A 15267-nucleotide genomic window follows, 5' to 3' on the forward strand; every position below is an offset into this window, starting at 1 on the left:
AAAACAAGAGATGGGAGGTTTGTGCCTGACCGTTAAGACATTATGCTTCCATACAGTCAAACAGACAGGCATAGTGTATACTCTGACTCACCTTGCAGCAGCGCATCTTGCCGTTGACCATGCTGTCTGTGGTGAAGCCCTCGCGGCTCTGCAGGTGGGCGAAGGGCTTCACGGCCCCCCATGACTCCAGGTAGCGCGTCATGCGGACCGACGCGCGCATCTTCAGACCGTCGTTGACCCGGGGCCTGGGAACGGCGCGGCTGTTCAGCGACGGATCCTTAGACTGAGGACGCAGCAGAAGAGCAGATTGCACAACACTTAATTGTTTGCATGATGGTATGATGACAGTATGGTATTTTCAATAGAAGGGTATGACGGACACTATGTTTGCCAGGGAATCTTTCAGAATAAAGCCGCTAGAGTGCCGAGCAGATGAGGCAGATTTTACTCTGAAAAGCCCCTCCTTCCATTTCCCCCCAAAACCGGGAGGTGAAACCTTCCATTAGGCTACTACCTCGCGCTCATAAATCTGATCTCTCTTTAGAAGCGTTGTTATTCCAAGATGCATGATGAAGTCAGAAATTAGGACAAAACATCGCCATTCTGATCAAAACCACGGACAGCGCCGGAGATTTAGAGAGAATGAAGGAAGGAAAGAAGGAAGATTGTTGGCCTGTAAAGCAGGAAGTGAATGGCGGTGCTCGCAGCAAAACAGCTCCGGGACGAACGAGCAAGGCGTTTTATATCATTAAAAAGGTCCACACGTCTGAGGCACCCCGCAGTTTTATCTGAGAGGACGTGCGGACATGTCTTTAGCATCCTAGTGTGTTAACCCATTTTGGGCGGGAACCCCTTTTGGTGTTAGCATTATGTTATGCTTTAGCTATTGAAAAATAGCAGATCTACAAGCTCATAGCGCGCCACCAAGTGGCGCGCTACGAGCTTGTAGGTCTGCTATTTTTGAAAAATCGACTGACATAGAATCGACTGACATAGAAACATAGCTTTTTCAGAAAACTGTCAGGATGTAGAAGACATTTTTAGAATCTGATCTCAGGTCAAAATGGGTTAACATGCAGATGGAGACAGGTCACTCACCCGCGGGTCGATGACCAGGTAGGTGCGGACGTCACTGAGCTCCTTCAGGTACGTGTCCCTCAGGTGTCCGTTGCCCTCCTCCACCTCGTAGGCCTTGTTCAGGTGCTTCAGGGTGGCCTCTGTGATGTGGACCCGCCTGCATGACAACATGACACACAGGACCAAACACCAGTGGTGGTGGAGAAAGTGTATAAGAATCACACAGATTTCATGTCTTTTCTAAATAGTTACTGTATCGATTTCAAATCATTGAATCGTATCGCCATGAATGAACCAATATGGGCCATGTATCGCATCGTCAACCATGTATCATGATACATATCGTATCGCTGTTAGACTATACAACCATGTATCAGGATACATATCATATCGCTGTAAGACTATACAAGTGATTGCTATACATACCCCGGCAAGCCTCCAGACTCCATGTGATTGGCCAGGGTGACGTCATGTGACCACACGTCAAACTGCCACTTGCGAAGGCCAATCACCCCACAGAGGACGTTTCCGGAGTGCACGCCCACTCTCATGTTGATGTCCACTCCTGTGGCCTCCCGCACCTGCCTGACCATCAGACACAGCATGTGAGTGTGTGTGCGTGTGCGTGCGTGCTCTAACCAAGAGATAATGGCACTGGTGTACTGCAGTCATAGGTATGAATGAGGGCAAAGTACCATCATTGCAGATAGTGATGATTATCATTAGAAAGCAAGGCTACCTTGTTACTACAGCTGGCAGCATCTGTTTCTAGGCTACAGGTGAAGGTAAACAAGGTGGATATGTTCAGAGGGCCGTTATCAATACTTAATAATGTGTCATCAAAATCACAATACCAGATCCAAGCCAGCTGTAATAATGTTTGCACAACTCAGTAGTATGAATGTAGCACATTTCTACGTGGCCTAAAGCAAAATAAAATCACATGAGTTTAATGATATTATTTATTATTGGTATTATTCATTCTATCGTCATTCCCAGAAAATGAAAGGGCAAGTGTACTCTGCCTGCGTCAGAAGTGATGCAGAGATGAGAATGATCAGATGGACAATGCCTTATAGAAAAGAGACCACTTGGTTGTACGGCTGTACAGCCTGGAAATAACTTAGATAAGATAGATAAGAGAGACCCTACGAGTGTGCTGTCTGTGTGTAGAACACACCTTTCTTTGTTTCTTGGGAAAATAACATGATGGGAACTATGCACAAAAACACATTTCAGCCATAATTTTACTTGTTAACACTGTGATGTGACAATAAAGATGATTCTGATTCTCACTGAGGGAGAAAAAGAGCAGTGCAGAGCTGAGACAGAGGATGGGAGTGGAGGCCATAGTGGATGTAGTGAGGAGATCTGAGACAGAGGATGGGAGTGGAGGCCATAGTGGACGTAGTGAGGAGATCTGAGACAGAGGATGGGAGTGGAGGCCATAGTGGATGTAGTGAGGAGATCTGAGACAGAGGATGGGAGTGGAGGCCATAGTGGACGTAGTGAGGAGATCTGAGACAGAGGATGGGAGTGGAGGCCATAGTGGACGTAGTGAGGAGATCTGAGACAGAGGATGGGAGTGGAGGCCATAGTGGACGTAGTGAGGAGATCTGAGACAGAGGATGGGAGTGGAGGCCATAGTGGATGTAGTGAGGAGATCTGAGACAGAGGATGGGAGTGGAGGCCATAGTGGATGTAGTGAGGACATCTGAGACAGAGGATGGGAGTGGAGGCCATAGTGGATGTAGTGAGGAGATCTGAGACAGAGGATGGGAGTGGAGGCCATAGTGGACGTAGTGAGGAGAGTTGAAACAGAGGATGGGAGTGGAGGCCATAGTGGATGTAGTGAGGAGAGGCAGACTGCCAAGGTACGGACACGTAGAAAGGAAGGAAGAGAAGAACGATCGAGTGAAGAAAGTAATGTCCATTAACTTAGCCACTGGCCAGCTTAAGAAGACCTGTGTGTGTGTGTGTGTGTGTGTGTGTGTGTGTGTGTGTGTGTGTGTGTGTGTGTGTGTGTCTACAGCTGTGACATCGACAAAACTCACTTGATAGCCTCACACATATCAAGGCCCATCTTCACACAGTTCTTGGCGTGTTTAGGCAGTGACACTGGCAACCCAGACACACAGTAGTAGCAGTCGCCTAGGATCTTTATCCTCATGCACTCGTTCTCCTAGAATAGGCATAGCAATACAAGGACGAAGAACAAAACACAGTTATTATTTTGGTGATTCATTAACCAGTGTTGATTTCCACAGCCAATTTTCATTTAGTTTTAGTCAGTCTTTTGAATAAAATTTCCATTTAGTTTAATCAACTGAAAAGTTTTAGTTTTAGTCGACTAAATATAATATTTCACTCTGCAGTTAATTTTGTCTGCAAAAAATATTGTGGCAGGCATTGATGGCGTGCATCGTAATGCCTGATTTTACACTTGAAAATAGCCAATGTACAAGCTCACAATGTGTCGCACCGCGATGCGTTGTGAGCTTGCGAAGCGAAACCCCAGTTTTTTGGCGGAGTAGAATGCGGTTCTTTGATGCGCATTAGGATTCGAATGAAGCTTCACACCTGCCAAACGAAGCGCACTTTCCGACAATGTGCAGCAGGATTCGTTTTAATCACAATAAAGCTTTCTGGTGTGAAGGTGACCTAAGAATGCCTCGTTGAGAGCAACCACAGCCCTCTGGGAAGTATTGGCATGGGGAGGAGACATGGGTCACACCTGGGAGAGAGGACTAGCCGATTTACAAGTTCACAATGCGTTGTGCTATTTTCAGTGCATGACACCAGTGTGCAACAAACATCAACGCGAGGTGTTGTGAGCTTGTAGATCTGCTATTTTCACTACTTTTTGTGTTGCACTCTTGTATTATGAAGTAGGGCGCAAATTTACAACAAAACATAAAACTAATACGGAGATACGAGGTTTATGCCCAACAGCAATCAATGATTATAGAATATAATTAAGTAAATAATAATAATAAATAATAATGCTTTAGTGCACTTCCCCTCCTTGTGGAGCTGTGGAGCTGCATGGAGGTGTGACTTTGTAGGCAGGAAGGAAGTGAGACCACATTTTCATGACAGGTTTTTTTTTTAGATTTTAGTCTTGACCAAAAACCTATTACACACATAAAAACCCCAGGAAAGTGTTTCTTGTGTCCTAAACATCATTAAAATAAGCTCTGGTTGCAAAAGGGGTGAAGTGGCCCTTTAATAATCAACCTCAGAATCTATTGGGGAAGCATCAACAACTCACCTTGGCAATCTGGTCAAACTTTCCAAACAGCTCGTTGAGCATAATGACCAGCTCCTTGGGTGAACAGTCGCTGGCCAGTCGCGTGAAGCCCACTATATCAGCATACAGGATACTGGAGGAGACAAATAACATGACAGGAATGAAACACAGAAAAACCCTCTGTTCCCAAGAAGAAGCACACAGGTGGGCTAAGTAGAAACATCAAGGCTCACACCTGTATTTATAGAAGAAAAAAAGATTTTTAATAGTCAGTGGTGAAAAGTAACTATACATTTACTCAAGTACTATACGTGCTTTAAAAAAACCTCCTGGTCTCTATACTGCCTCCCCCTGATGAAGTGGAAAATAACTGGTTGGAATAACATGTACACGCGTTACGTCCTATCGGGGAAACTCCACCCTGTCAGGTGATACGAAGCGGCCTGCTCACTCCTCCCAGGTTGGCAGAGGGAGAGCAGTGCCCACGATTACAGTTAGGCAATTGGCACCGGGTGAAAAATGTGTTACAAAATCTTGGGATAAAAAAATAATAGTATTTAAAAAAAAAGATGATTTATTTTTTTACTTCACTCAAGTATTTTCAATTTTCAGTACTTTTACTTATATTGTATACAAATATTGTACTCACTCATAATTTGAAAACTTTAGTTGCTGGTTACTTTGTAGATTTTAATTACCATTACAAAACTAACACACTAAGCACTTCAGCCCTATTTAAACTTCTACAAGCTCACAACTAGTCACAATGTGAAGTGTTGTGAGCTTGAAGATCTTTCAAAAGATTTTGGCACCTTAAGTATATTTTTTATATTTTTACTCAAGACAATGTTGATTACCGGAGTATTGCAGTATTGTTACTTCTGCTTAATTAAAAACAAACAGAATACTTCTTCCACCACTGCACAAGTGCACATCATGGTCATGTCTTCATGGTTGTATAGCACAGTCTCTGTAGCATGCTGCCATTAGGCTGATTACCACAACTAAATGACTGGATCTGACCTGTGCAGCCAAATCGCAGGACAGCCAATGGTAATGGCACATACTGTAGCATGACCCATTACAGTGACTGGCAGGCTGGCTGGCTTTCTGACAACAGCCAGGGACACACAATGGAATGCTTGATAGCCTGACTGGCTGGCTGGCTGGTAGATAGACAGAGGTATACAGCTCAACCTATTCCACTGGCTGGCTGGCTGGCTGGCTGGCAGGCAGGCAGGCAGGCAGGCAGGCAGGCAGGCAGGCAGGCAGGCAGACAGGCGGACGGACGGACGGACGGACGGACGGACGGACGGACGGACGGACGGACGGACGGACGGACGGACGGACGGACGGACGGACGGACGGACGGACGGACGGACGGACGGACGGACGACAGACAGACAGACAGACAGACAGACAGACAGACAGACAGACAGACAGACAGACAGACAGACAGACAGACAGACAGACAGACAGACAGACAGACAGACAGACAGACAGACAGACAGACAGACAGACAGACAGACAGACAGACAGACAGACAGACAGACGCTTGACCTATTCCACTGACGGGCTGGCTGACAACAGCCAGGTGCTTCCTGACACTCAGACAACAGAGCTAATGACAGACCTGCCGGGCATAATAACAGGGATGGATCAGAGATGCAAGCTATCATTCCACACCTATGTATTGTGAGGCTTAATATAACACGCTGATAGAGCGAGACCTCTCTATAGGCAGATAGAGGAGCCCATTTTCCCCAGGTTCTGTGAGTGGATACTAGCCGAAGTATCAACTATGTTATCACTGCTGTTGGGTGGGTATGTCCACCAAAACATATATCAAAACATTGCATATCTACAAGCTCACAACACGTCACATCGCGGCATGTTGTAAGCTTGTATATATGCTATTTTTGTAACTTTTGTGCAAGACTGTAGTATGACAGAGTAGAGTGTAAATCTATTGAAAAACACATAAAAGAGTTGAAATATGGAGATAAGAGGTTTCCGCCCAGCCACCGCAACATTATTACATTTCATTGCTGGTGTAAGCCCTGAGGGAAAGAATCGTTAATTGAATGTCACCATTTAATGGACCGAGAATATCACTGTGCTAATGGCATCTACTACCCATTATATTATTCCACTAGGTATAAGGAAGATAGGGTACCAAACCTCACTGGCAATTACTGAAAAACCTTTATTCTGTGTGAGCAAGAGCCATCTGCAAAAGTTCAGGGTAAGGCAACGCTACACCTGTCAACATGTTCTAAATGAATAAAACCCCCCAGTAGGCTACTTCCAGTAGCTCTGTGCTGTGCTGCTACCAACACAATGATACGCTTGTTTTATTTCATTTCATATATTGTACAGCACCTTGTAACATTTGTTGTGAAAGGCGCTTTATAAATAAATGTACAAGCTCACAATGTGTCGCATTGTGAGCTTGTAGATCTGCTATTACGTTATGTAAAATGTGAGTATTCTTTCCACCACCGTTTCATTCATTTTTTTATGGGTTGATTGTATAATAAAAAGTATTTTTATTGAAACCCAGGTTTCCACAATAATGACTAGAGCTTTTGTACGCATGCAGCAGATCGACAGACGGGACATTTAATTAATTCAATAACGAGAGCGGAACTTGACCTGGCTTCGTTATGAAAACACAATGCATGGGACAGAGGAAAAACAAACTGAAGACAGTGAGAGGTCAGACCAAAGCCACATGGGGCTTCAGGTGAAAGAATGGATGATATTTAAGGGAAATTGAGGACATTAAATGAATTAATCCATTGAGACCTGGAACGCATCCATGTCACGTTAGCGTTTAACCACATTAACCATTAACCCATTTTGGGCGGGAACCCCTTTTGGTGTTTTAAACATTGTTATAATTTAGCTATTGAAAAATAGCAGATCTACAAGCTCATAGCGCGCCACCGAGTGGCGCGCTATGAACTTGTAGGTCTGCTATTTTTGAAAAATCGTTAAAATGTGCCTCAAATCTTTCCGAAAATTGTCATGATTTAGAAAACTTTTTTTTTTTTAAATTTCGACGTCAGGCCTGAATGGGTTAAATATACTGTAAGAGAACCAAACTTGAACAACAAATATAAGACAGTGAAGAGCCAAAGGCTTGAAGGCAAGGTACCAAGAGAATAGTCAGAATGGTTTCATGGTTTGGGCTATATTCATTTCTTTCCTATATTTCAGATTAATTTGGAGATGGAAATTTAATTCAACCACAAGAATTGTAGGTTCTTTTGACCCATGCATCAGAGAAGCCACCAAAAGCTTCCCTTTAAAACAGTCCTTTTCAACAAGTTAATGCAGGTCTCTGAGGTCCCTGAAACATGTCTTTGAAGTTGTTATTGCTGAAAAATACCACTAAGATTATGCATTAAAGCCATGCCTCTATACGCCTGTGTCAGTCCCTTTCTGGGCAGCGTGCCAGTTGTCAATGTTCAATGCCAAATAAAACACAATTAAATCATTAAGATTGCAATTATTTGTGTGACAATGAATTGCCAAATTAAATGTGGGGAGGTTTAAGAGAGCAGGCCGGTTGGTGCTACTCTACCTGACATTCTATTTGGGGAGGTTAAGAGAGCAGGCGGGTTGGTGCTACTCTACCTGACATTCTCGTGTCTCTTCACATAGAGACTGTGGAAGTTGTTGTCTTTGACCAGCCTCTGCTGCTCCTCCTTGTTCTTGCATTCCTGAAGACGCTCCATGATGGCCAACTTCATCTTCATGGAGATGTAGACCGGAAGGACAGACTGCAACAGGTTCTCCTGCACACGCACACATTATAATAATGTATTTATGTCCACATAAAATACAGCATGCACGCACACACACCACACCACACACACACACACACACACACACACACACACACACACACACGTTTGTGTACTCTGCATGGGGACTCTATGTATTGTATTTTGTTATGGTTTTGTTTTTTTTGTCAAACAGGCTTGTGAAATTGAATATCCCTCTGGGACAAATAAGGACTGATTGTGATTACCTTCAATCATTAAAGGATTGAAGGTAATTATAATGGGTCTTTATTTGTCTAGCTGCATGGGGACCACCTGACTGGACTCTGCAGCATTAGGGTCTTTATTTGTCTAGCTGCATGGGGACCACCTGACTGGACTCTGCAGCATTGTAAATACACCGGAAAACCTAGCGTGTGCTCTGGCTTTGAATATTGCTGATGGGTTGCTTGGTTCCTTTTAGAGTTACTGCCTAAAATGCTGGTATCTGTATCAGTGAGTATGCCAGTCTATGCCATTCCGAGACAATATCATTTTTTATCACATAATGAGATTCCATTTACAGTGATTTTGGATTGATGTTGCACTATACTATCGTTTTATATTCTTACTGGATAATTGACCATATTATTTAACTTGGAGCTGCACTTTAACTACTGTATTACTAATGGATTTTTGTAGGTATTCCTAGATCAGTGGCTCTCAACTCTCAAAAGGTTCGCTATAACTCAGAGTGTACAAATCAGAGTTACAGGCTTGTAAGGGTCCATTTGGAACCTCCTCAAGGTACCCTGAGGGTTTGAGAACCACTGTCCTAGATTTTGTTTTACGACCGATATGCAAGTTATGGAATATATCGCAATCGATATCGAGAAGGATAAAATAGTATCGTACATCTCTAGTTACTTTGGGACTAAAGCCTATTCTATTATGCTCGTTCCATGGTGCTGTGAATAAGCTACTAAAGAGCCCCAACAACTGTCAGGGAATGAAGACCTTAGGTCGAAATGTTGGGATACGTCAGCCCGCTAGCCGTTCGACCTCTGGATTGAATGGTCCTAAATACCCCCAGGCATTCAGGGTGTTAACCTGCAGTCATTCAGATATTTTATGCATATTGTCCCTAACTCTGAATTGTTTTTGCAGATGACTCTGATTTCATCACAATCTATGCGCGTCCATCTACATGTGACACGTGTTATGCTTTAGATAAGAGTATTATTGGTTAAAGCCTTGCTGGGTCATTTAATTATCAATGCAGGCCTTTAGTTCATTCCTCCATTTCCCAGGAGCTCTTAATTAATCCCTTTGAACTTCAATGTGGTTGTGACTGACATAATTTTGCCGGGAAAGACAACCCCTGTCCACTTTCAATAGAACATATATTTAGAAAAGGCTTTAGGGGTGAAATTCATGGAGTGGGTTTTGTGTGAAACTTTGGCCAGTCAATAATTATATCAAATTTAACCAGATTGTATTGAAAAGGTTACACAGTATAGCTTTAACTCGAGTTAAAGCACTGTACTTATTTTTCTCTTTGCCAAAAAATAGTGTGATTCATGGGAGCCTGAATATGTGTGTGTATGTGTGTGTGTGTGTGTGTGTGTGTGTGTGTGTGTGTGTGTGTGTGTGTGTGTGTGTGTGTGTGTGTGTGTGTGTGTGTGTGTAAATAATAGAGGCATTGAGTGCCTCTTCCCATCAAATACAACTGAATTAGCATTGGGTTTTGAAAAATGATGTTGAATTACTGAAACTCTTAACCTGTTAAACCGGGAAAAGCATTGTGTACAAGCTCTACAAGCTCACACAGCATAACTTTGTGTCACACTGCGAGCTTGTACATCTGCTATTTTTGAATAGCCAACGCTATAGTAAAATCTAAACACCAGGACACCTGGCACAAAACGTTTTCAGAGGGGGGTCCGCGGACACATACATATCAATTTGCGGGTCCTTGGCACGGAAACGTTTGAAAACTACTGTAAAAGAGGCTTTGAGTGCGCTTTTCCATCTAAAACAACTGGAATTATCATTTGGTTATGATAGATTAGTGTCGGGACGGGACCTCTAAAATGCTGCTTCACAGAAGAAACCTTTTCCATTTTGGACAACAAGAAAAGCTGGGACAGCACTGCTGCTGTGCCGTTTCCTACGGCCCAAAAATAATGTGGGAACGGGCGGGGGGGATGAGGTTTCCCATTAGAACCTGGTGTTACACTTCCCCACTGACTGTCCCATTATGTGCCTGTTGCACCCTGGCTAACCTCCGCTTGCACCGCTCTCCTTTCAGAGTTTCCACCCGGCTCCGTTCAGCCAGCTCTCTATACAGAAGGATCGAATGTTGGACGACGATTACGTATCATTCCTTTTCTGGGGCTCTGCTAGGCAACGGAGGGCCGGCTTCACTAGTCTCTCACGCCTCATTTTACGACCAGTTGTGGGAAGTAACCGAGTGCATTTACTCAAGTATTGCACTTAACCCATTAAGACAACTCAAAGGCAAATATTGTACCACTATATTATAAATATTTGAGAACTATAGTCACTAGTCACTTTGTAGAATTGAATTGTTTATTACAAAACACACATTTCAAACGTGTGAAATGGGAGATCTTCATAAAGTACTTTTACTTTTGGTACTTTTGGTTTTGACGTCAATACTTTGGTACTTTGACTGAAGTAATTTTCGAATACGGGACATTTACTTATAAATATATATTTCTACTTTGCGGTATTGATACTTAGTAAATAAAACAATTTGAGTCGTTTCTCCATCACTGTTTGTCTCCTCCTAAGCAACAGTCAAAACAAAACAACCCCGAAAAAAGAAAAAAAGGAGGAAAGAGGAGAGAAATCGTTAAAAGGCCATTTTGAAAGTCGATGTCTCACTATGCCAGCCGAGGGGACACAGACCATCTCATTTAAAAATCATTACGGTAAAATCTAATTTGCCGGGGATTTGTTTGTCATAATGAAAACATCCCTGGGAGAGTGCACGTGAGGTCTGCTGATGGCATAAAGGCTGAAATTCAATCATTTACGCCATGGAAAGAACCACGGTTCAATATGGTTTCTTCGTCATTTTGTCTTTAACACAATAATGCCCATGGATTTTTTTCAGAATAGAGACGTAGAGTGCCCAGCAGATTTTGCAAAAAAAGAAAAAAAGAAAAGTATAGGAATCATGTTTTTGGATCATTTTAACCTCAAGAATCCTCCCCATGCCCTCATCCAAAGATAAAGGTCAACAAAGAGCCATACAGCCTTACAAAAGGTCAGCACAGAGCAATAACGTAGAGCCATAAAGCCTTACATAAAGTCTGCACAACCCTTTGAGCTGTGTGAGACAGAGACAGTACAGTACAGTACAGTACAGTACAGTACAGTACAGTACAGTACAGTACAGTACAGTACAGTACAGTACAGTACAGTACAGTACAGTACAGTACAGTACAGTACAGTACAGTACAGTACAGTGACGTGTCTTCAAAACCTGTAAACTTCATTTTGAAAATGATGTAGACTAATGCAACTAACCCTGATTTATGGGCTACTAAAACTAAATTATTTGTTAAGTGGTTCTCAACTCCTGTTCTGGAGACAATTTTCGCAATTTCACAATTTTTGGGACACATTTTAATGTCCACGTGACCGAGCTTCAGGCTTTAATGTGACAGGGAGAACATGAGGAAAAGATAAATGCATTATACTATGCTGTCACAAAAATGTGGAATGGCTTTAAAGCCATATAAGAGCTCGACTCCCTACACAAACTACACTAACTTAAAAGAATGGCTGAGCTCACAATACAATGTAGAACGCCATAGGAACACCTTGTAGTAGCATCCTCTGGCCCCCGCTCCCACCCCTCCTATTTCATCCATCAACCGCAACTTAACCCGGAATGATAGATGTTTCAAGACCCTGACCTCTAATGACATTCCTAGGGTGGGCTTCTTTATGCCGTTTCTCGCTATATGAGCACCTTCACTTCTCACACTTTGCACTGACCATATGGACACTTTTTTTGATTGGCATTGCACTGATAATAGAGGGTATGTGCATGGTAAATGGTAAATGGTGCATTTATATATCGCCTTTATCCAAGGCGCTTTACATAGATTGTGCATTACATTCACCCATTCATACACACATTCATACACCGATGGCGGCGGAAACCATGCAAGGCACCAACCAGCACATCAGGAGCACTTCGCCACTAACTCTGGGGGAGCCCGGGTTCGAACTGGCAACCTTGCGGTTATCATCCAGACACTCTACCCCTGAGCCACCGCCGCCGCATGCATAAAGTGAATGGCAAATCGAGTGGCAAAGTGAGTGGCAAAAAAAAGTCAGTTTAACATTGTTTAACGTCGATTTATGGGCTGTCGATGCCAGAAAGTCGTTTTTTGCCACTTAGTAGGCGCTACCGCATAATTTCCGGGTTTGATGATGATGTCACGCACTTAGGGCCCTATTAAGCAAGTGGAATCTAATTACATATAATTTTACAGTTTTTAAGACGTGGGGGCGGGTGCAATGTCATATTACAATTATGGGCCAGGTAAGAAGCGCTTTCGACACCCCGTGGTGTGAGCAAAACGGCCTTGAATTAGTCATGGGAGTGTTTAAGGGAGTTTTGAGGCTTACCCAATGAACATGTCCGTACTATTCTCTTTACGACACCAGCTGATGATGCGCCCTTTTCGGCAAGTGGTATTACATTTCTGCAGACTGGCACCATAGACATGACATGACTTTGTCACATTTGGGTTAATTATTCATATTGCACTGCATGCTGTCACCTTTATGCCTCCAAAGAACAGATCCACAAGCTGTCACAGCCATGATGTGCATAGCTTGTAGGCCTATGTCTCTATTTTGTTAAGTAACTTGCAGTTTTCATTGGAAAGTCATTACAGCGGCGCAGCCATATGCTAAGGGAGGGAGATATACGCACATCGTCACTTAATTTGTTTCTGTTCTAAGCATGAAAAACAGCTGTAAAAATCTTTATTCTAGTTCATTTGATTCATAAATGAATAACTAAGACTTTGAAATGGCACCTACCTATACCTTTCAGATCGGAATGGAACTGCGAGTAGATACGCAGCATTGGCTGGCAAATTGGCAATCCATGCGTAATGTTCCCAGAATCGTCTAACCCCCGAACATACAAGTTCGTTTGATATTGTTTAATTCGATAAAAATAGAACCATGTACCATACAGCGAATGAAAGCAAGATTCCTAAGGAATATGGGGATTTTTACATTTTAAAAAACGGTTGAGAAATGAGAGAACCATGAGTGTTTATAATATCAAATATTATAAGAATAATATGAAAGACAAACGGGCTGTGAAGAGCTCAGCTCACCATCCCGACAAGGAGGAAATATAGCCTATAGTGCATGCACGTATATGCACTGACTGTTGCACACACGCTCTTTATTTGTTTCTATTGAAAAACACCAGTAAAATAACGTTTATTTTATTTTATTTCATTCGAGTCACGACGAAGGAATGAGTTGAAATGCCATACGTGCGCCATGCGTATTGCTGCGGCCCCAATGTTATGGTCTTCGCTCGTAGCATATTATTGAAGAAGAATTGAGTCGGGTGTGATACAGCGTATGAAAGCAAACCTCCCAATGAGTATGGAGATGTTTTAATTTCTAAAAAAGGTTGAGAAATGAGCGATATATGACCCTTTATAATCTCAACGAGAAAGCCAGAAAACTCGCTGTTGCCATGTGTCATAGAAACAAGTAAATAGGTCTATAAACATACTCCCAAAAGAATCGCATATAACAGGGGTCTACAACCTATTTTAAATGAAGTGCCATGTTTTTATTTTCTAGATAGTGAGTCTGCCATATCAAGATTCCTTTTAATGACACCACATTAAAATTTCCAGCATATTTTGATTGTCCACAAATATAAAGTTCTTCCTTCTTTTTACATATTTTCTTGCACATTGTTAGAATGATCATTATAAATATATATCCCCCTGCAGTCAGAGTTCATTGTTTTAATGAATGAATGTGATGCATTGTGAGCTGGTAGATCTGCTATTTTCAAAAGTAATCTTTGAAAAAATGGACAATTGTGGAATATTTTTGAAAAATGTTATTGAAACATTTAAAAACACAAATCTGTCATGGGGGTCACTGGCTTAGTTGGGCAAATGCATTAATCTGGGGGTCCTTGACATGGGAATGTCGCTGTGTGAGGATCACAGGGTTAAACAACATTAGGAGAAAAGCCCAAATAAGCACTTTAGAAACAAGAAAAGCAACCACAACTACCAATATTTACAAGCATCTTTGCAGAAAAAGAAGCCGCTTATAATAAACAGACATGGCAACACTCCAGCAGCACTCCAGAGCCGCTCAAGTGTAAAATGAAACAGTGCTTTTTGCTTTTAAGACGTGGTCAGACCCAGGCGGAATCGGTATGCGCTGAGTGTTTTTAGGTCAAGGGGCTTAATAGCAAATTAGCGCAAAGCGAAAATAATTAACATATGGACACTCCCCCAATGCTAAATTATGCAGGAACGTGGTATTCCATATGAGTGAGCGCTCACCACGGCTTCCATAATACGAAAAGGCGCAGAGCGAGGGCGAAATCTGTATTACCGCATGGGTTTTTCGTCTTGCTTAATAGGGCTCGATATGTCTTACTGATGAATTGAGTACAATTGACCAAACGGGAACAAGCCTCCTGGGGCTTTTTGTGTTATCCTTTTAACATAACTTTTGAATGCAACTATACAGTATGTAGGGTTAACAAACTTGTTTTTTTTGTTTTCTGAAAAAACTATGTATCTATATCAAAGGTGCTCAAACTATTTCATGTCAAGGGCCCCACAAATTAAATGTAATTGGCCGCCAACCCCCATCTGCAAATATGTTGTTCCAGGGACCCCCCTCCAGAAGCACAGATTTGAGTTAAAAACGTTCACTCCGAAAGAATATATATTCATGATTTGTGCCAGATTTTCAAGATTTTTCAAAAATAGCTAAAGTATGCTTAACTCTTTTTTCCCCAAGTCTGTATATATACGTACGTCGACGCTAGGTGGCGTCATATCCCAAGTCCGTATATATACACGTACCACAACGTATACTCCGTCTATATAATGGTTGAAG

The 15267-nt window shown here is 42.4% G+C and overlaps 1 protein-coding gene across 2 annotated transcripts in view; it reads right to left on the minus strand.

Annotated features, from left to right (window-relative positions):
• adcy7 (adenylate cyclase 7) overlaps nucleotides 1-15267 on the minus strand; it is a 60665-nt gene that overhangs the window by 34875 nt on the left and 10523 nt on the right. For both annotated transcript variants that reach the window (XM_079496742.1, XM_079496741.1), the window contains exons 5-10: nucleotides 7970-8130; nucleotides 4349-4460; nucleotides 3132-3259; nucleotides 1504-1662; nucleotides 1099-1234; nucleotides 92-283 (exon numbers count right to left, since the gene is read on the minus strand). In XM_079496742.1, coding sequence (XP_079352868.1) covers nucleotides 92-283; nucleotides 1099-1234; nucleotides 1504-1662; nucleotides 3132-3259; nucleotides 4349-4460; nucleotides 7970-8130 — 888 coding nt within the window. The remainder of the gene's footprint in view (nucleotides 1-91; nucleotides 284-1098; nucleotides 1235-1503; nucleotides 1663-3131; nucleotides 3260-4348; nucleotides 4461-7969; nucleotides 8131-15267) is intronic.

This window comes from Electrona antarctica, assembly GCF_951216825.1.
Source record: "Electrona antarctica genome assembly, chromosome: 3".
Classification (NCBI taxonomy): Eukaryota; Metazoa; Chordata; class Actinopteri; order Myctophiformes; family Myctophidae; genus Electrona; species Electrona antarctica.